At 35.6% G+C, this 21,249-nt stretch overlaps 3 protein-coding genes across 21 annotated transcripts in view; all 3 read right to left on the minus strand.

Moving 5' to 3' along the window:
- Window positions 1–489: 489 nt before the first annotated feature.
- On the minus strand, window positions 490–8,812 carry LOC116002844 (putative late blight resistance protein homolog R1C-3). Of its 14 annotated transcripts, none has more exons than XM_031243017.1 (13): window positions 5,500–8,812; window positions 5,282–5,377; window positions 5,067–5,162; window positions 4,803–4,962; window positions 4,433–4,608; window positions 4,188–4,261; window positions 2,734–4,115; window positions 2,412–2,586; window positions 2,124–2,260; window positions 1,896–1,976; window positions 1,667–1,752; window positions 1,354–1,450; window positions 500–811 (listed from the first exon to the last, which is right to left on the minus strand). In XM_031243017.1, the coding sequence occupies exons 1-4, from the start codon at window positions 8,626–8,628 to the stop codon at window positions 4,867–4,869; spliced, it is 3,417 nt and encodes a 1,138-aa protein (XP_031098877.1). In that variant the 5' UTR covers window positions 8,629–8,812; the 3' UTR covers window positions 500–811; window positions 1,354–1,450; window positions 1,667–1,752; window positions 1,896–1,976; window positions 2,124–2,260; window positions 2,412–2,586; window positions 2,734–4,115; window positions 4,188–4,261; window positions 4,433–4,608; window positions 4,803–4,866. The 14 variants fall into 14 exon arrangements, with proteins under 14 accessions (XP_031098883.1, XP_031098877.1, XP_031098880.1 ...); XM_031243020.1 differs by having other exon boundaries at window positions 2,734–2,788; window positions 4,188–4,268; XM_031243018.1 differs by having other exon boundaries at window positions 2,734–3,822; window positions 4,188–4,268.
- A 1,410-nt stretch (window positions 8,813–10,222) lies between these two features.
- On the minus strand, window positions 10,223–17,122 carry LOC116002363 (putative late blight resistance protein homolog R1A-10). 5 transcript variants are annotated; one of them, XM_031242479.1, is made up of 10 exons: window positions 13,881–17,122; window positions 13,675–13,770; window positions 13,409–13,561; window positions 13,213–13,276; window positions 12,720–12,909; window positions 12,424–12,512; window positions 12,132–12,229; window positions 11,687–11,811; window positions 10,735–11,020; window positions 10,223–10,629 (listed from the first exon to the last, which is right to left on the minus strand). In XM_031242479.1, the coding sequence occupies exons 1-3, from the start codon at window positions 17,073–17,075 to the stop codon at window positions 13,415–13,417; spliced, it is 3,438 nt and encodes a 1,145-aa protein (XP_031098339.1). In that variant the 5' UTR covers window positions 17,076–17,122; the 3' UTR covers window positions 10,223–10,629; window positions 10,735–11,020; window positions 11,687–11,811; window positions 12,132–12,229; window positions 12,424–12,512; window positions 12,720–12,909; window positions 13,213–13,276; window positions 13,409–13,414. The 5 variants fall into 5 exon arrangements, with proteins under 5 accessions (XP_031098339.1, XP_031098341.1, XP_031098336.1 ...); XM_031242481.1 differs by having other exon boundaries at window positions 10,743–11,020; window positions 12,424–12,524; XM_031242476.1 differs by having other exon boundaries at window positions 12,424–12,524.
- Window positions 17,123–18,503: 1,381 nt separating this feature from the next.
- LOC116001896 (WD repeat-containing protein 11-like) overlaps window positions 18,504–21,249 on the minus strand; it is a 25,534-nt gene continuing 22,788 nt past the window's right edge. The window contains exons 16-21 of one of the 2 annotated variants that reach the window (XM_031241847.1): window positions 20,875–21,019; window positions 20,693–20,785; window positions 20,001–20,074; window positions 19,477–19,530; window positions 19,035–19,367; window positions 18,504–18,781 (exon numbers count right to left, since the gene is read on the minus strand). In XM_031241847.1, the coding sequence (XP_031097707.1) occupies window positions 19,070–19,367; window positions 19,477–19,530; window positions 20,001–20,074; window positions 20,693–20,785; window positions 20,875–21,019 (664 nt within the window). In that variant the 3' untranslated portion in view covers window positions 18,504–18,781; window positions 19,035–19,069. Of the gene's footprint in view, window positions 18,782–18,853; window positions 19,368–19,476; window positions 19,531–20,000; window positions 20,075–20,692; window positions 20,786–20,874; window positions 21,020–21,249 lie in introns of those variants that run through there. The other variant, XM_031241846.1, reaches the window with a different exon arrangement.

Here is a 21,249-nt window from a genome sequence, read left to right on the forward strand (position 1 = left end):
AAAGACCAAAAATACCCCTGTTTTGGACGGTTCTCTGACGAAAATTTTAACAGTGGACTAAAAGTGGCAAGGACTAAATTAGACTGGCCGCAATGTGGCAAAAATTAATGAAGTGGACTAAAATTGGCAATGCCCCAATAACAGTAAGACCAAAAATGGAAATGACTCTTTAATATGTAATATATATGGTTATGTGCGCACAGTAGCTATTGTGTAATATTAGCTTGTGTAATGCATGGTTTGATGTCTTTTATTTTATATTTGAATTAAAAGTTATGTTATTGCGGTTGTCATCACTCATCAGTGTATAACCATTTCAACCATTCTATCCTTACATAATGAAGAAAAAATATATATACTCCGTAATGGGAAATGTTGCAGCAGGGTGTCTAAGGATTTTGAGTGACTTATGAAATAGAAACTAAAAGTGAAATGACATATATAAATCTATGACCAAAAAAGAATTAACTCATTAGAACAACGAGGATATGAGAAGATGGTATGTTGAATATACTAAAATGCATTCATTTTTAACACCATTTAAGCAAATTTGTTGGCGATGCCTAAAAATAGTCATGCTACAATAATATTAGGAGCAATGCAAAATATTCTGAAAAAAAAAAAAAAAAAGTACAACGACACATAAATATATAATCAACTCTTAAATAAAGATATATAGTAACAACCTGAACCTGAGCTATCCATATATATAAAGCCTTCAGAATAAAACATTGACAAAACCATATATGTCCGTCGAATGCTGCTCCATCTTTCTATTATGTCCAACAACAGAACAGAGAATGGCCGCCTCCTGCAAATGAGAAACCATTTAATTTGGGTGTCCCCCAATATGTAGTGCATTTTCTTAAACAAGTAAGGCTGGCAATTATGTTCAGTGATAGTATATTGGAATTGAATAAGGGAGGAAGAGCACCAAACAAGACGAAATCTATGTTTGGATTGAAGATTAGTTAATGAAGTCACGAGAAACCAATTCTTGCCATTTAGCATCTAATCATCAAAATTGAATATGTAATTGACAACTCCATATTATACTGTTGGATTATGGACTGACAGTGAAGAGATCAAGAACAGAGGAGATAAAGGATGAATGTTTATTTCTGTTCAATGAAGCTTACAGTGTATTGAACTTCTAAGAGCAAGTGCAGTGCGTGTATATATACAGGAGGAAGATGGAGATAGAAGGGATAGAAAAGTAAACGTGGAATGTGTTTGTAAATGTACATTAATACCCCTAACACATATCCTCCAACATATACGGATTTAATCTGATCAAATTCGTCTAGTTTAGTCAACTATATTGATTCCATTTTTCCACCCTGTTTCTCTTACCTCCAGATCTCCAATACTTTGAGCAATAGCAGCATCCCAGTCTGGAAATTCTTTTTCTTTTTAAAGGTATACAATTAGCATACCAATCTCAGCATATCTGTTTCAAATCAAACAAAAAAAAAAAAAAAAAAAAAAAAAGAGATTGCATACCACAATGTTAGTGAATCATGTCACACAAGTTATTCCAACATTATAATTTAATTTGGTTGTACATTATCATATCATCGAACAGGGAAAACAGTGCAGGATCCTACAGTAACATTTGAAGTTTAGAGCCAATTAACTTTGCAAATATGTATCTGTGTGTACATACCATTTTTCTAATTGCTTCCACCCAAGTCATCTTCTATATCAGTATACTGTATGTGATTCATCATATTCTGGCTCCTGCATTTTGCTCTATGACAAATCATGCAAAATGGAGAAAATGAATTGAGATCAGAAAAAGAAATAGTAACTGATCAGATTTTGTAAATAAAGTCGTCATCAAATTGAAATAATTAATTAATTAGGAATGAATACACTACACTACAGCTTCAAACCTCAAAACTGTAACATCCATGATTCTGCAGCAGCTCTTCTCGGAACAACGTGACAGAAGCAACAACAAGAAGGTTACACATCTGAAAAGTTATAAGTATAATCAGTCCAGTCCAGTCCTGGTGTAAAAACATAATAGAAACAAAGGAAAACAACAACCAATAATCAACAGGGAATTGAAGTATAATATTTAAAATTAGTAAACCAGTAAAGGGCTGGGCTGACTTTACATTTTCTTCTTCTACTTTCATATACTTGTCTGAAAAGAGATTGCATCACCAACTGTAGGGAAAATTTTAATTTCCTGAATTCACCAACTGTACTGAAGGTGCAATTGTGAGAACCAACATGCCTTGCCATTAAGCATCTTATCCAAATTGAAGGTGCAATTGGTCAAACAAAAAAGACGCTTTCCCAACATTATGACAATGGTTGTACAGGAAAACCACTGCATGATCCTTCAATAACATCTAAAGACTAAACCCAATTAATTTGTAGATAAGTATCTCTGTACATACCAGTTTTCTCATTGCAGTTAATTCACTATGAGCCCAACCTAGTTGTCTTTTACTGATTCTTTCTCCATCTCACTTTCCTACAGTTTTTGGATGTGGGACTTGAATTTGCCAACCCAAACACCTTTTTCAGACTCTACTATGTGCCCTGCTGAGCTGATTCATCACATTCAGTCTCCTCCATTTTGAAGCATGCAAAATACAGAAAAAACAAATCAGGAATACTAACACATTTTGCAAAGATTGAAGCTTAGCATCTAATCAAAAAAGAAAAACAAGAAAATTAAGAATGAATGAGACGAGGTAGCCATAACTTCGTTCTAACCTCAACATATTCTACACTCTTCTATATATTCAGGCCACTGCCCTTGGATTTTGATCTATGATCAAGTAATGCAAAATACAGAAAACAAAAAAAAAAAGTTTAAATTAAATCGTAACAGATTTTGCAAAGAAGTTGAGCATCTAATACAAAGGAATGAACAAGCCTGAGCTTCCTTAAAATCTTCTTTTCCAAAATTCTTCTTTAGCTTCTCTTGAATATCCTTGGCAGAAGCGATAATGGAAGGCCGGCTACACCTATCCAAATCTATTGACTTCAAGCAGAAAATTTCTCCAAAACTGCTTGGAATCTCTTCCAAACAATTGCATAATCTTAGACCTATGCGTTCAAGAAGGGGGAAAGAATATTGGACAGCCTCCAACCACTTGAGTATTCTATCTTCAAGGAGCAAGAAGTTTAATTCATCAAATTCTCCTTCACATACTCTCCACACTTGTTGATGGAACACACCTTAAGACATTTCAACCTCCCAATTACCTTTAAATCTCACCCAGAAACACGAGTCCGACTCAACCTCAGCTTCTTCAGTTGTAAAGTGTTATAATTTAATATTGGGTTAGGGTCACTCAATTGGGCTATAATGCACATGGCCAAACCACACTAAAAGATTGAATTCAACTAATTAGCTAGTCTAACCCATAACCTTATAAACCCATATTTTCTCTCTTATTTTTATCAATGTGGGATTCTTAACATAAAAGGAAACATACATCTTTCTGGAAGGGTTACAAAACTGCCAATACAAACTGAAATTGTTACTCTTAAGCCCATCTAAATAGTCCAATTTATCCAAAATGATGTGTTTGCTGGAAGATCCACCTTTGTGACTGGGCTCTAACTCTTCTTTACAGAATATTTTCAGTTTTTTCATTTTTGGAAAATTAGAATACACTTTCTTTCTGCAATGAGTTGGACCTACCCAAGATAATGTTTGCAAATTCCTTTTAATCACACTGGTAGGATCAACCGTATACAAAGCACCAAGTTCAAGATGTCTTAACTGGGGTAACTCCCAAATTGTTGATGGCACATGGAGAATAGTTATTCCAAGTTGTGATTCACTGTCACTACCTGAAACAATAAGTGTCTGCAAATTCACATTACTTGACACAACATCACTGAGACCCTCAAACCACTATGTTGCCAATAAATATCTTAAAAAAACTAAATCCCCTAAATGCATTGGCACTCTTTGGAGGAATGGAGATTGAACAAATGCCAAAACTCTTAACAGCTTGAACGGTACCAAAATTTCAGAATTGTCTTGAAAGAAGAAAACAGGGCGAGGGTTGTTTACAGCTTGAACGGTACCAAAACCTCCCATGTTTGTGTGTTGTCTATGTTGAGAGATGAGTTAAAGGATCCTTCAGTAACATTTAAAGTGTAGATCAGAGCCAGCAAATTAACTTGGCAGATAAGTATCTGTGTGTACATACCATTTTTCTAATTGCAGTTATTCCGGCCAAGTAATCTTCTATATCAGTATACAGTGTGATTCATCATATTCTGGCTAGCTCCTCCATGTATTTTGATGTATGAAAATACATGCAAATGGAGAAAATGAATTGAGATCAGAAAAAAATAGAAATAGATGAGATTTTGTAAAGAAAGTCATCTCAAAATTGAAAATAAATAAATAAAATAATTAAGAATGAATAATACACGTACTACAGCGTCTAACCTCAAAACTGTAACATCCATGATTGTGTAGCTAGAGATTGCATACGACATATAGAAGAGAAGAGATTACTGAATTCACCAACTGTACTGAAACTCACACCAGAATGATGCATCAAGCTAGAATGATATGATGTTGATACAAGATAGAAATTCGATCTGTACTTAATATTGCCCTCCCTGCTCAACAGATTGGAAAAGGAAACTAAGATTAATAATACAACTTGTAACTGAATTCAAGAAAAGATATCTAATTTTTGAATTGAAGATAAGTTAATGATCCCATCCCATCCCATCCTTCACTAACATCTAAACACTAAACCCGGCCAATTATATTTATTAATTAGCAGATATATATGTATCTCTGGGCATACCAGTTTTCTAAATCATGTTGCTCTTCTCAAATCTGCTTGGCAGAGCCACTTTTGGGCTTGAGCCTCAACAATATCTCTTTTTCTTTATTTTGGGGATGTAGGACTTCAATTTGCCAACCCCAGCATCTTCTACACACCCTGATTCATCATATTCACCCTCCTGGATTTTGATGTATGAAAAAGTAACGCAAAATATAGAAAAAAAAATGAAGTTAAGAAAGAATTAAATCGTCACAGATTTTGCAAAGAAGTTAAGCTTCTAACCTCAAAATTTGTTTTTTCAAATTTGCCAACCCCAACATCTTCTACACACTCTACTACTATGTGCCCTGATTCATCATATTCAGCCTCCTTTTTGATCTATGAAAACAAATGAGGTTACATAAACATTAAATAGTAACAGATTTGGGAAAGAAGTTTAGCAACTAATAAAAAAGAAAAAAAAATTAACAATGAATGATTGAGCCATAGCTTCGAACCTCAGAATTTGCCTTTTCAAAATTGTCAACCCCAACATCTTCTCCACACTCTACTATATACCCTGATTCATCATATTTAGGCCCATGGATTTTGATCTATTATCAAGTAATGCAAAACAGAGGAAACAAATAAGGTTACAAAACAAATTAATTAGTAAAAAATTTTGCAAAGTTGAGCATCTAATAAAAAAGAATGAACAAGCTAGAGCTTTTCTAACCTCAAAATTTGCTTTTGAATACTCTTTATTTTGCTTCTCTTGAATATCCTTGACAAAAGTGACAATGGAAGGGCAGCAACAACTATCCAACTCAATCGACTCCAAGAAGCATTTTTTTCCAAAACTGTTAGGAATCTCTTCCAAATAATGACAACATCTTAGAATTAGGTGCTTAAGAAATGGGAAAGCATTTGGGCAAGCCTCCAACCTCCTGAGTTTTTTAGCTTCAAGTAGTAACAACTTTAATCCATAAAATCCTCCTTCAGCTACTCTCCACACTTCTTCATGGAAAGCATTTTCCAGTTTGAGCACCTCAAGACACTGCAATGACCCAATTACAGTTAAATCCCACCCAGAAATATTAGTCCCACTCAAACTCAATTTCTTCAGTTGTGAAGGAAACGGACACCGTTCAGGAAATGTTACAATGCAGCCAACAGAAACTGAAATCGTTAGACTCTTAAGTTGTACTAAATAATCCAAGTTATCCAAAATGATGTCTTTGCTGGAAGATCCACCAATGTGACTGGGCTCTAAGTCTTCTTTACAGAATATCTTTAGTTTTTTTATGTTTGGAAAATTGGAATACACTTCCTTTCTGCAATGAGTTTGACCTACCCAAGATAATGTTTGCAAATTCTTCTTTACCACACTGGGAGGATCAACAGTATACAAAGTACCAAGTTCAAGATGCCTTAATTGTGGTGACTCCCAAATTGTTGATGGCAAATGGAGAGTAGGCACTCCAAGTTGTGATTCACCGTCACTTCCGCAAACAACAAGAGTCTGCAAATTCAGATTAGTTGACACTACATTGTTGAGACCTTCAAACCATTGTGTTATAGATAAATATCTCAGAAAAACTAAATCCCCTAAATGCATTGGCACTCTTTGGAGGAATGGAGATGGAACAGATGCCAAAACTCTTAATAGCTTGAACGGTACCAAAATTTCAGAATTGTCTTGAAAGAAGAAAACAGAGCGAGGGTTGTTTAAACTAAACAACACATAATAGTCAAAACTATGTTTGCATAAACTAAACCAACGACAGGAATTTGTGAATGCATTTAATGACCACCTTGGGAGTTTCTGAGTATTTACTGCACATAATATTCCCTCTTTCTGAGCCTCTCTAAAACATATATTATGCATGACACTGTGCACCCTACAAGTCTTAATTTTGCCATCAAAAGTCCGACGGCTTATTAACACAAGACTTCTATCAATGAGGCCCTTTAAGTAACAATAAGCAATCTTTTCTAACTCCTCTTTCTTTGATGGCTTCACAAATCCTTCCGCAATCCATAACCTAAGAAGTGTTTTAACTCGGATTTCACTGCGTTTTGGAAAGACACCAAGATAAAGAAAGCAAACTTTCAAATGTTCTGGCAATTGATTGTAAATGAGAGTGAGTGCACTATAATCTAGAATTCCCAACAATTCTATTTCTTTTTCAATCTTTTTCAATTCATGTCGTATGTTGCTGTTGCATTTTGATAAACGCTCTGCAAGTATAACAATTGCTTGTGGTAGTCCATCACATTTCTCCACAACATTGGACAAATGACTCCTAAAGCTTTTAAATCTTGGTGCCCTAAACCTTTCAAGCGGAAAGATATTACAGAATAGATCCCAACTTTCATTTGGATCAAGTAAACTCATAACATGATGACCTTTGGATGAGCAAGGTAATAGATCCCAACTTTCATAATCTGGATCAAGTAAACTCATAACAAGAGGACCTTTGGATGAGCAAGGAAATAGATCCCAACCTCTATCATCTGGATGTAAACTCATAACACCATGATATATGAATTTCGTACAAGCATGGTCAGCTACTTCATGGGACCGAGTGATCAGCAATATGCTTCCATTTCTAGGAAAACAAAATTCAATATCATCCCAATGCTGAGTGCTCCATATGTCATCTAAAACAATTAGATACCTCCTGTGTTTCAAGCATTCCCGCACCATCTCACTTACAGCTCTTCCATCTTTAATTTCATATTGCTCAACTTGTGTAATTGACTGAAGGAGGTCGCGTAGTATTTGGATCTTATTGTATTTGTGGGGAACAGTAAACCAGATTTTTACCTCAAAATGCTGTGTAACCAATTGATCTTCAAAAATTCTACGAGCTAAAGTAGTCTTTCCTATGCCCAGCATCCCAATTATTGGGATTACTTGTAGACCATCAAAGTGCCAGAGGAGTTGATCCTTTATTGTAGTAACATCATTTAGACGACCCACCATTGTGTCCTCAAAGCACCTCAAGGATGATGATCCATTATCTCCTCCCTTAACATTCACATTCACAGACTGGGATGCATTATGTTTTAACCAAGGAATAGGTGGTGGTTGAGTTTGATTGGCCTCATCAGCTTCTTGGGTTATGTTGTTGATACTGTTCAACAGCTCTGCTGTGTTTTCTGCTACTTTTTGCAAGGTTTGGCGGAATTCCTGAAAAGGGTTTACAGTAATGCTTGTCTCATTGAAAAAACGAATTTCTCTTAAATGTTGATTGATGTCCCCTTCTTCTCTGAATGCAAAGACTCTGATTTTGGCTGCCATATATTTGACCGCAAAGTTATGAAAATTGGATATCTCTAGAAATTGGTGCAAAGAAGAAAGGTTTTCTATGAGAGATTCGATCACTGCTGGAAGGTTTTCTATATCCTCGCCCAAGGCCGAAAAGTCAGACCGAAACTTCCCTATGAGAGAAGTTAAAGCATCACAACTCATCTTTCTCTGTGTTTCTCCATCTTTTTCTACATTGGTAATGTTCAACAACTCTGCTGCATTTTCTGCTGCTTCTCGCAAGGTTAGACGGAGTTGTTGGTAAGCTTCTTCTGGATGCGCTGTACGGCCTTTGGCCAGAAGAAAATTGCTTATTTGTGTTTCAATGTTGTCTTCAGCCTCAAGTGCAAAGTCTCTGATTTTGGTTTCCAAATCTCTGCAGGGTGCCCTACCAAATTGGAATATGTCTAGAAATTGTCGCAAAGAAGAGATGTTTTGGAAGAAAGATTTGATCGGTGGTTGATCAACATCATTAAGAGTCAGCCTTGGGGTGGCTTGCAGAAACTCAAGCTTAAGTGTTTCCATCAGAGAAGTTAAAGCAACATAAGCCATCTCGATCTCACTCTAATTTTTTTTTTTTTGTGATTTCTTCAATGGGAAAATAATAATGCAATTGCAAGTTTGAGGTAGGTAGGTAGGTACAAGAGTGAATTATGAGAACTGAGAAGCAGTTTGAGAGTGGATTGTGATAAAGGCCTTAGCTTCTGTGTGAAAATTTCAACAAAGCCGGCTGGCTGCCAGGAAGGTGAATTTGGAGTTTCACTCTATCTCGAGAACACCGATTCCATGGCCAACAAATCGCACATGCAAAATTTTTTTTTTTTTTTTTCTTTTTTGACAGCGAAGACGTGCGTTTGGAAAGCAGAAAAATGACTTTTAAAAATGATTTCTGGAAAATGAGTCATTTTTCGAAAAATAACTTCATTTCCTGTGTTTGGATGAATTTTGGAACACTGTCTTTTGTGTGTTTGGTTCATTTTCCAGAAAATGAAAAACAAAATAATTTTTTTAAGGGAAAAAATTCACAACAATTAACAAACAAGAAATCAACACAAATTAACCAAAAAGAAATTTTAAAAAAAAGAAGAAGAAGTCGCAGAAACTGGTTTCCGCAAAACCAGTCGGCGACTGGTTTGCGAAACCAGTCCGACTGGAAACCCGCAAACCAGTAGCCGACTGGTTTCCAGTCAGCGACTGGTTTCAACACCAAAGTAGACGATGGGTGCTTGAGGACGACGCAAATGAGCAGGGTGAAGTTCCGGAAAATGACTTCCGGAAATTTTTTCCGGAAGTCATTTTCCAGAAAAAAGACCCTATTTTCCGTTGACTGAAGCCTTATTTTCCTTTGACCCCATTTTCCCCTCACTCGCCAAACACTGAAAACGCGGAAAATGATTTCCAGAAATCATTTTTCGGGTTTCCAAACACAGCCTAAATCTAAAAATGTATACGAAGTAAATCTCATCTTGTGACCTTCGCAAATAAAAGATCAGACCACAAAGAAGACTAGCGTAACATATTCTTCATAGTTGATCGGCTCAAACCAAAAAAGTCAATTGACTATCCTTAAATTTGAAATTATGTACATTCAGTTAACACATTGTGTACCTATAGTAACAATTTTTGTACATGTAAAGAAATAACTTGATAATTACTGACACATAATCATAATTGAAAAAATCGCTAAGCGCTCGGAGCGCCTAGCGCCTATGCGGGAATTAATTAGCGCCTAGGCACTTGTGTATTTTTTATTTTTTAAAAATTTGTTTAAATTTTTATAATTTTTAAGACTTAATAATTATAAACTATTTAATACTTTAATTATTAATACAAAAATATTAAGTATTAACCTAAAAAACATCTAGAATTATTTCACTCAAAAAGATATCCTTATGAGTGAAATAATCCATTTAAAAAAGAATGGAACAATAGCTAATCGGCCGACTAGGCGACCTAGTAGCTGACTAAGTGGCCTAGTCGGTGCTTATGAGGCTTAATCAGCGGCTAGAAGACCTAGGCGATCAGCGTCTAGGCGGCGCTTAGGTGGCCTAGTTGGCCGCCTAGCCGACCAACCACCTAGACCACCGATTATAGTGATACGCTAGGCGGCCGGCCAGTGCCTTTTGCAACATTGCACATAATATGATAGCTACAAGCTTACTGATACATAAACTTTCACCTGCAAGTACAAAATGTGTCAACTACATATATTTGAAGGTTATTTTTAGACCAAAATCTACAATACAATATAGACTATAATTTGCCGTCTACTACTTCATTACATAACATGATATATTGATATGTATATCACCAAAAGCCCGCAGTTCCTCTCAACTCTACATATCCAATACTTGAGCACTAGCAGCTTCCCGCCCAGTTCCTCTCAACAAACTCTGTATCTATGCTTTACATATTTATCTATCTGGGTCCATGATTTCTGATTTCTTGGAGGTGCATCAACATTAGAATTGAATGAACTCAAGCATAAGAGCATAATAGTGACCAGCAGCTAGTAGGCATCTCCTTACGATTTATGTTCGTTGTTAAAAAGTTCTGAAAAAAAATTATGCAAAATGAAGAAAACGAGATTGTAAAGACACTTGGCAACAAATAGATACTCATTAGGAATGAATTGAATGGCTTTAATTTGCATTGTACCTTCTAACCTCGATCAAATTTGTACTAGCTAGGTAGATTTCCGTTGCTTTTCTAGGAAGCAGCGGTTGGCAAAAGCAATAACCCAAGTGTTACGTACACCTACGCAATTCAATTAACTTCAGCCTCACCGCTATGCCTTCAAAGCTCTAGGGACCTCTTCCAAACAATAACAAAATCTATCTTAAGACTATCTAGACGCTCAAGATTTGGGATATGCAGTAGTCTCAAGTCTGATCATTAGATGGAAATTAAGCTGAGATCAGAGTATGTATTGCAGCCTGCCTGCCTGCAATTAAGAAGGAAATGGCAAATCTATTACGGTGCAATTGAGGTGCGTGGTTTTTCTTTTTAAGGTGCGTTGTTTTCCTTCTTAAGGTACGTGAATTGTTGAAACTTAAGGTGCACCATTTTAAAACCTTATAAGTGCGTGATTTGTGTTCTTAAGGTGCGTGGTTTCAATGGTTTGTATACTTAAGGTGCGTGATTTGTGTACTTAAGGTGCGTCGGCCTAAAACTTTAGGTCGGCGTGGTTTGTTTTTAAGGTGCTATGTTTGTGTGATTAAGGTGCGTGGTTTGTATAATTAAGGTGCGTAACCGCACAACCCTTCCCCGCACCAGGACCCTTCCCTATATATATATACATATATGGTCAAGATCTAGTGCGGCTACTGCTTATCGTGCGGTCGTGCAGCTTTGCACAACTATATATGCACAAATGCATCACCACGTGTTCAAAAATGCACGAGGGTGAGGTGCATTTCTTAACACCACTCAGTTTGTAAAATGCACCACACCCTTGTGCATTTCTAAACATGTGGTGGTGCATTTGTGCATACATAGTGGTGCAAAGCCACAAAATTACACGGGAAGCAATAGCAGCATATGAACCAACTTCTATATATATATATATATATATACCATCAACTATTAAATAAAGGTATATAGTAACTACCTGAACCTGAGCTATCCATATATATAAAGCCTTCAGAATGAAACATTGACAAAACCATATATATACGTCGAATGCTGCTCCATCTTTCTATTATGTCCAACAACAGAACAGAGAATGGCCACCTCCTGCAACAGAGAATGGTTTCTCATTTGCAGGAGGTGGCCATTCTTAGTGCATTTTCTTAAACAAGTAAAGCTGGCAATTATGTTCAGTGATAGTATATTGGAATTGAATAAGGAAAGAAGAGCACCAAACAAGATGAAATCTATCTTTGGATTGAAGATTAGTTAATGAAGTCATGAGAAACCAATTCCTGTCATTTAGCATATCATCATCAATATTGAATATGTAATTGAGGACTCCATATTATACGGATTTAATCTTATCAACTTCGTCTAGTTTAGTCAACAATATTGATTCTATTTCTCCACCCTGTTCCTCTTACCTCCGGATCTCCAATACTTTGAGCAATAGCAGCAACTTCCCAGTCTGGAATTTTTTTTTTTTTAAAGGTATACAATTAGCTTACCAATCTCAGCATATCTGTTTCAAATCAAACAAAAAAGAGGTTGTATACCACAATGTTACTGAATCATATCACACAAGTTATTCCAACATTATAATTTAATTTGGTTGTACATTATTCTATCATACAGGAAAGACAGTGCAGGATCCTTCAGTAACATTTAAAGTTTAGAGCCAATTAACTTTGCGAATATGTATCTGTGTGTACATACCATTTTTCTAGTTGCAGTTAACTACTCACTGTGATTCCGCCCAAGTCATCTTCTATATCAGTATACTGTGATTCATCATATTCTAGCTCCTGCATTTTGATCTATGACAAATCATGCAAAATGGAGAAAATGAATTGAGATCAGAAAAAAGAAATAGTAACTGATCAGGTTTTGCAAATAAAGTCATCATCAAACTGAAAGCATATAAAATTAGTAGAATCATGGATGACTTTACATTAGAATTGAAGTATAATATTTAAAATTAGTAAACCAATACAGGGCTGGGCTGACTTTACATTTTCTTCTTCTACTTTCATATACTTGTCTGAAAAGAGATTGCATACTTGAAAGTGGACGACATATAGAAGAATGTTGTGAATGTAGTTGGGAAAATTTTAATTTCCTGAATTCACCAACTGTACTGAAACACACACAAGAATGATATGATGTAGATACCAGATATTCTGCACTTAATATTGCCCTGCCCTGCTCAACACATTGGAAAAGGCAACTAAGATTAACAATACATACAACTTGCAACTGAATTCAAGAAAAACATAAAACAAGAAAATCTAATTTTTGAACTGAAGATCAGATCAGTTAATGAAGTTGCGAAAACCAACATGCCTTGTCATTAAGCATCTTATCCAAATTGAAGGTGCAATTGGTCAAATAAAAAAAAGACGTTTTCCACAACATTATGACAATGGTTGTACAGGGAAACCAGTGCATGATCCTTCACTAACCACTAAACCCAATTAATTTGCAGATAAGTATCTCTGTACATACCGGTTTTCTCATTGCAGTTAATTCACTATGAGCCTGACCAAGTTGTCTTTTACAGACTCTTCCTCTGAAAACATCATGCAAAAATGGACAAAATGAAATGAGATTAGAAAAATAGAGTAAAAGATTTTGAAAAGAAAGTCGGAATAGAAAATGAATAAATAAAAATTTAAGAATGAACCGGGCTGTAGCTTATAACCTCATCTCATGTTTCTCTTCTCAAATCTGCTTGGCCCACCAAGCTACTTTTGGGCTTGTGCCTCAACATATTTCTCCATCTCTTATTCTTTAATTTGTGGATGTACGACTTGAATTTACCAACACCATTATATTCAGGCTCCTGGATTTTGATCTATGAAAAAATTGAGGTTACAAAAGAAATTTAGTAACAGCTTTTGCAAAGAATTTCAGCATCTAATCAAACAGAAAAATTATCAATGAATGATCTGAGTCATAGCTTCTAACCTCAAAATTAGCTTTTTCAAATTTTCCAACCCCAACATCTTCATCACGCTCTACTATGTTCCCTGATTCATCATATTCAGGCTCCTGGATTTTGATCTATGAAAAAGTAATGCAAAATAGAGAAAACAAATGAGATTAAAAAAATAATTAAATAGTAACATATTTTGCATCTAATATAAAAGAATAAACAAGGCAGAGCTTCTAACCTTAAAATTTGCTTTTCCAAAATTTTTCTCTAGCTTCTCTTGAATATCCTTGGCAGAAGCAACAATGGAAGAGCGGCTGCACCTATCCAACTCAATTGACTTCAAGTAGAAAATTTCTCCAAAACTGCTAGGAATCTCTTCCAAATAATGAAGACATCTTAGAACTAGGCGCTCAAGATATGGGAAAGAATATCTGTAAGCCTCCAACCTCTTGAGTTTTATATCTTTAAGGAGCAAGAACTTTAATCCAAAAAATCCTCCTTCAGCTACTCTCCACACTTCTTCATGGAAAGCATTTTCCAGCTTGAGCACTTCAAGGCATTTCAATGTGCCAATTACATTTAAATCCCTCCTAGAAAGATTAGTCCCTTTCAACCTCAGTTTCTTCAGTTGTGAAGGAAACATACACCGTTTAGGAAATGTTACAACTGAGCCAACAGAAACTGAAATCGTTAGACTCTCAAGTCGTGCTAAATAGTCCAAGTTATCCAAAATGATGTCTTTGCGGGAAGATCCACCAATGTGAATGGGCTCCATGTCTTCTTTACAAAATATTTTCAGTTTGTTTATGTTTGGAAAACTGGAATACAATTTCTTTCTACAATGAGTTGGACCTGCCCAATATAATGTTTGCAAATTCCATTTAACCACACTGGGAGGATCAACCTTATACAAAGAACCAAGTTCAAGATGCTTTAATTGTGGTGACTCCCAAATTGTTGATGGCAAATGGAGAGTAGGTACTCCAAGTTGTGATTCACTGTCATTTCCGAAAACAACAAGTGTCTGCAAATTTAGATTAGTTGACACTACATCGTTGAGACCTTCAAACCATTGTGTTACAGATAAATATCTAAGAAAAACTAAATCCCCTAAATGCATTGGCACTCTTTGGAGGAATGGGGATGGAATGAATGCCATAACTCTTAATAGCTTGAAGGGTACAAAAAAATCAGAATTTTCTTGAAAGAAGAAAATGGAGCGAGGGTTGTTTGAACTAAACAACACATAATAGTCAAAACTATGTTTGCATAAACTAAACCAACGACATGAATTTGCAAATCCATTTAATGCCCACCTTGGGAGTTGCTGAGTATTTACTGCACATAAAATTCCCTCTTTCTGAGCCTCTCTGAAACAAATGTTATGTATGACACTGTGCACCCTACAAGTCTTAATTTTTCCATCAATAGTCCAATTGCTTATTAACACAAGACTTCTATCAATGAGGTCCTTTAAGTAACAATAAGCAATCTTTTCTAACTCCTCATTCTTTGATGGCTTCACAAATCCTTCAGCAATCCATAACCTAAGAAGGGTTTTAACTTGGATTTCACTGCGCTTTGGAAAAATTCCAAGATATAAAAAGCAAACTTTCAAATATTCTGGCAACTGATTGTAAATGAAAGTGAGTGCACTATAATCTAGAATTCCCAACAACTCAATTTCTTTTTCAATCTTTTTCAATTCATGTTGTATGTTGTCCTTGCATTCCAATAAACGCTCTGCCACTATAACAATTGCCTGTGGCAGTCCATCACATTTCTCCACAGCATTAGACAAATGGCTCCTAAAGCTTTCAAATCTTGGTGCACTATACTTTTCAAGAGGAAAATTATTGCAGAATAGATCCCAACTTTCATTTGGATCTAGTAAACTCATAACATGATGATTACCTTTGAATGGGCAAGCATAATGAGCCACTTCATACAACCGGGTGGTCAGCAATATGCGACTTCCTTCCACATAACTAGGAAAACAGTCACTGATATATCTCCAATGCTGAGTGCTCCATATGTCATCTATAACAATTAGATACCTCGTTTGTATCAAGCATTCCTGCACCATCTCACTTACAGTTCTTCCATCTTTACATTCATGTTGCTGAACTACAACTTGTGTAATTGACTGAAGGAGGTCTCTTTGTATTTGGATCTCATTGTATTTTTGGGGCATAGTAAACCAGATTTTTACCTCAAAATGCTGTGTAACTAATTGATCTTCAAAAATTGTTCGAGCTAAAGTAGTCTTTCCTATGCCGGGCATCCCAATAATTGGGATTACATCTAAACCACCAAAGCTACTGAAGAGTCGATCCTTTATTGTAGTAACATCATTTTGACGACCCACCATTATTGTGTCCTCAGAGCACCTCAATGATGATGATCCATTATCTCCTCCCTTAACATTCACATTCACAGATTGGGATGCATTATGTTTTAACCAAGGAATAGGTGGTTGTGTTTCACATTCACTGGCCTCATCAGCTTCGTTGGTTGTGTTGTTGATACTGTTCAACAGCTCTGATGTGTTCTCTGCTACTTCTTCCAAGGTTTGGAGGAGTTTGTTGGAAAGTTTTTCATGTTTATCTGTCAATCTGGAATGACGAAGATCATTTGATTGGTTAGTGATGTCCTGCTTTGCATTGAATGCGAAGTCTGTGATTCTGGTTGCCAAATCTTTGATTTTGATTGAAGCAGCACCATGAAAATTGGCTATCTCTAGAAACTGTCGCAAAGAAGAAAGGTTTTCCATGAGAGATTCGATGAGTGTTGGTGGAATATGATTCACCCTTATTTTCCCCGAGGCCGCATAGTCATACCGAATCTTCCATATGAGAGAAGTTAAAGCATCACAAGCCCTCATTCTCTGTGTTTCTCCATCTTTTTGTGTATTGGTAATGTTCAACAAGTCTGCTGCGTTTTGTGCTGCTTCTAGCAAGGTTCGACAGAGTTGTTGGGAAGATTCTTGTTGATGCGCTGTACTATTGTGTTTGGAGAGTAGAAGAAAGTTGCTTATTTGTGTTTCAATGTTGTCTTCAGCCTCAAGTGCGAAGTCTCTGATTTTGATTTCCAAATCTCTGGGTGCACTGCGGGAACGGAATATGTCTAGAAATTGTCGCAAAGAAGAAAGGTTTTGGAAGAAAGATATGATGAGTGGTTGATGATGATGATAATGAAGAGACGGCCTTGGGATGGGTTGCAGAAACTCAAGCTCGAGTGTTGCCATCAGAGAAGTTAAAGCTACATATGCCATTTCTCTCTCTCTCTCGTGATTGCTTGTATAAGAAATTGAAATTGAAATTGCAATTGCAAGTTTAAGGTTTAGGGTAGAAGAGAAGCAGTTGAAGATGGTGTGATAATGGTATGGTAAAGGAGAGCGAAACCTCAAAAACTGAGGCACCTTAGCTACCATGTGCCCAACTTGCGATTATTCCATCCATTTCCGTCTCAACTCCCCAGTTTCTGTCCAACGGCAAATTTTACAGTGGACCATCCAGTCCAAATAGGTGTCATTTGTTTTAATAGCACATATTCAGTATAATTAATTCTGTTTGTATAACGTGTTCATTTTATATATATATTATAATTTCATTTCAGTGTAATTAAAGTTTCATTTTGTTTCAATAATAGTTTCATACTTTCATTTGACATTATATATACTTAGCCTTATTATAGTGAGATCTATTATTAAATTTCATTTTATACACACTTTAGTCTTATTACAACACTACTAAATTATAATTCTAATTCAACTACGGTTTCATTGGACAATATACTCTCAAATATGTGAAACTATTATTCATTTTCATTTTATATACATTGTAGTTGATATTACAATACAACTAAATCATCATTTTGATATAACTAGAGTTTCATTTGACAAGTTTTCAAAAAAAAAAGAGTTTCATTTGACAACATACACTTAATATGTGAGTCATGTTATTCAATTTCTTTTTATACATATCGTAATTTTATTTCAGTAAAACTAAAGTATTATTTCAATTCAACTACAGATTTATTTGACTATATTACACTTAATATGTGAGTCATGTTATTCAATTTCTTTTTATACATATTGTAATTTTATTTCAGTAAAACTAAAGTATTATTTCAATTCAACTACAGATTTATTTGACTATATTACACTCAATATGTGAGACATGTTATTCAGTTTCATTTGATAATATAAACACAATATGTGAGACAAGTTATTCAGTTTTATTTTAGATATATTGTATATTCATTTTTTTCTGAACACATTAAAAATATGATATTTGTTAAAATTCAACGGCGGCCTTTTTTTTACTTACAAGAAACCGCAACGTTTTCAAATCATGATCCACCGCATAACAAATGCTGTCAAACCAATCAAGATCTTTCAATCGATACTGAAAATCAAACTTTTGAATATTTTGAATTTTAATTCAATATTTTGGTTGGTTATGATTTAATCGATTCTGAAAATCAAACTTTTGAATATTTTGAATTTTAATTCAATATTTTGGTTGGTTATGATTTATGACTTATGATTGACGAATTCTGATTGTTATTATAACAAAAATATATAAATAACTATTAAATACATTGAATCTTGAAAAAATAGAAAAAAATGTCACATTACACTAACTTTATTACAATGTAGTATATGTCCATACATATTTTATCAACCTATTGAAGCGAAGTGTCAATGCCTCACTGGAATTCAAACTTGTAACCTCCCATTTGATAAACTCATAGAAGTGTCATTGAACTACAAGTTATTTGGCCTGCATTCGGTATTTATGCTTAGATTGTTAAGATATGTTTACTTGTAGTTTAGCCACACATGAATACAGGATGGTAACTAAAGTTGTCACATGTATTTGGGAACTCCATGAATATAATCTCAATTCTTGGAATTCTTTTTGTTGGGCAGAAGTTAGTAAGGTCAACACCATTTGGCTAAAGGTCTAAAATAGCACTCTGACTCTCGAAAATATGTGACAGTATAAAAAAATAAAATTGTGTCTTCATTACTAATTATAGTTTTTGGCATAATGATAAATGTTTGATCCCAACACTTTCCAAATCTTTGAATGCAGCAGCGGCAGAAGCACCACTGGATTCCTGTAGAAAGGCCTGCAAAGAAAGAAAGATTGGAATGCTGAATTGTTGATATGAGAGAAGCTAAAGCAACACAAGCCAAAGATGTTGAGATTGACAAACATTGTTTCTATATCATTTTTCCCAAAATGCGTTCATTTAATGAATGAATGGATGTCTCATCCAATATAATAAATACAAAAGTACATTTACAGACCTTCTGGATCCACAAAGAATTAATCATAAATATATGAAGAAAGCCCCAAGAGAAGAGACCACCTTTACCAACCTAAATACAAGTAAAAGGTATGGAGTCAAGTTTACTTAATCGGAGGATGGTAGTGAATCCATGCAAAGATGGATTAGTTTTCTTTGGTATTGCCCATAATATTCAACAACCGCAATCGAGTCTACATTTTCAGGACTCAATCCGGGCAAGTTAACCAACTTATCCTTCACTGCTGCTATAGCTTCGTCATCCAAATCCAAACTCGACACAAGTTCAGCATGTATTTCACGGCAAGCAAGAATAAACATTGCTGCTGTGTCTGGTTGCTGTGCCTCACGCAATGCTGCCAATGCCTCTTGAAATGCACCAGCTGCAACATACAGGATGAGTGCCCTGCAAACCATCACGAATTCACGATAGATTAAGGGAAAAGCATTTAGACGAGCTGAGGAGGAAGCATCGAAAACTATTAGAAAATAGAATATCACTGAAAATATTGTACCTCCAAATGTTATGTTCAGCACGTAGCACATGATCAGCCCACCGTTGCAAAACCCTTCAGGATAAAGCACAGAAAAGTAAGAATACTCCAAACACAGTTGCAATTAATACTATGACTACAGACATTTGACTTTCAAATCTCTAGTGAGTGCAAGTCAAACAACTGCATACAACTAAACTTTCCAACAAGAAAGGTTCCGTGGATTTTTTGGCATCTAGCATCTTATATGCTGTTGACACTGTATCAAAAAACTTATTCCCTCCGTCTAGTAGTGTGCTTGACAGCATTTTGGTTCTTGTCCTTGTCTAAATAAGGAAAAGCAGACCAGACACTACAGACATCATATGAAATTTATAGTCTTAACAGATAAGCATGCACGTGGTTAAGTGCAGAGGCGTTACCATGAGAAGACTGTAAATAATACAGGGTATTGAAACATCATACTTATGAATCTAATAATAGTAGCAATTCAGAGCTTCAATGTCCATTCAATCATTCTTACAAACTTGAGAGAAGTAAATTACCTTGCATAGTCAGATCCTTTTAAATGTGAAGCAGCTAATGTTGCAGCATCTGTCCAGCATCCGGCATCTTGTAGCTGACACAGAGAACAGTGAAAGATCAGGCTCAAAATATCTGACAGAAATCAATATCAAATATATATAATTATACATATAGGGGAGGGTTCAGGTGAAAACAGGCTCCCAAGATAAAATGTGAGGATTGATCTTATCCATCCATTTAGATAGATCAACGGTTGAGAGTTGCAGAAAATAAGGGAAAAAGGAGCAAGGTCAGTTTTATAAAATATTGCAAACTTAAAAGTTTGCAATAATTATAAAATTGACCCGTGTTTTTTTACTAAAACCCTCAACCATTGATGAACTCTAATGGGCGGCTGTGATTCATCCTCACTTTTTACCAGAGGACCTTGCCAATACCTCTTGAAATGTCCAAAATGAAAGAAATTTAACAGTTGCAACCAATATGTGAAATCATGAACATGACAGGATGTAAAGGTATAAAGGAAGGGTAAGGAGAACTATCAACATGCTTCCAAGTTCAAATCATAAAGAATGATGACACTTGTGACTTGACAGTGAATGCTCTATTGGGAAATAGCAAAACTTAGAAGATTTCTTCCAAATTTAACATGATCTCGAAAGCAAAAAAAAAACTTCGTGCACTGTTACATGAGCAAATGGGGGCAGGGTACCTGAGAACAAGCTTCTTGATACCTCCCAACTGCACAAAGCAGATGTGTGCCAGATAATGAATTGTCTGTTCTAACCATATTTGCAGCAACCACCTGCGCAAGTATAGCATGAAGTGATGAAGTATGAGATGAATATCCAAATAAAGTCTAGCATAAAAGGAGGCAGTTAGAGAAGCAAGTACCTTCACTGCAAGTTCAAGTAGAGAGTTTGACACTGCAGATGAAAGTGCAACAGCACGTAATGCATTTGCATAAAAATATGAGCTTTCTGGAGGAGTTGAAAGTAGCAAACTAACAGCAGCTTCTAAGTTTCCAACAGACACAAGTCTGATAATGAACAAGCATAGCAGAATATTAGGGCTACACAGATGATTTTTTAAAAAATCAAATCTTAATGAATTACAGAACAACTGCCAAAATGAACATGCATTAGGAAAGACAAATATTTACATGGCAGGGCAATGTACTGCCAAGTTATTTTTTTCTTGTAAATTATCTTATACCTAAAGACCTAAAGGCTCCCCCCCCCCCCCCCCCCCCCCCCCCCCCCCCCCCCC

Source organism: Ipomoea triloba, chromosome 13 (assembly GCF_003576645.1).
Source record: "Ipomoea triloba cultivar NCNSP0323 chromosome 13, ASM357664v1".
Taxonomy (NCBI): Eukaryota; Viridiplantae; Streptophyta; class Magnoliopsida; order Solanales; family Convolvulaceae; genus Ipomoea; species Ipomoea triloba.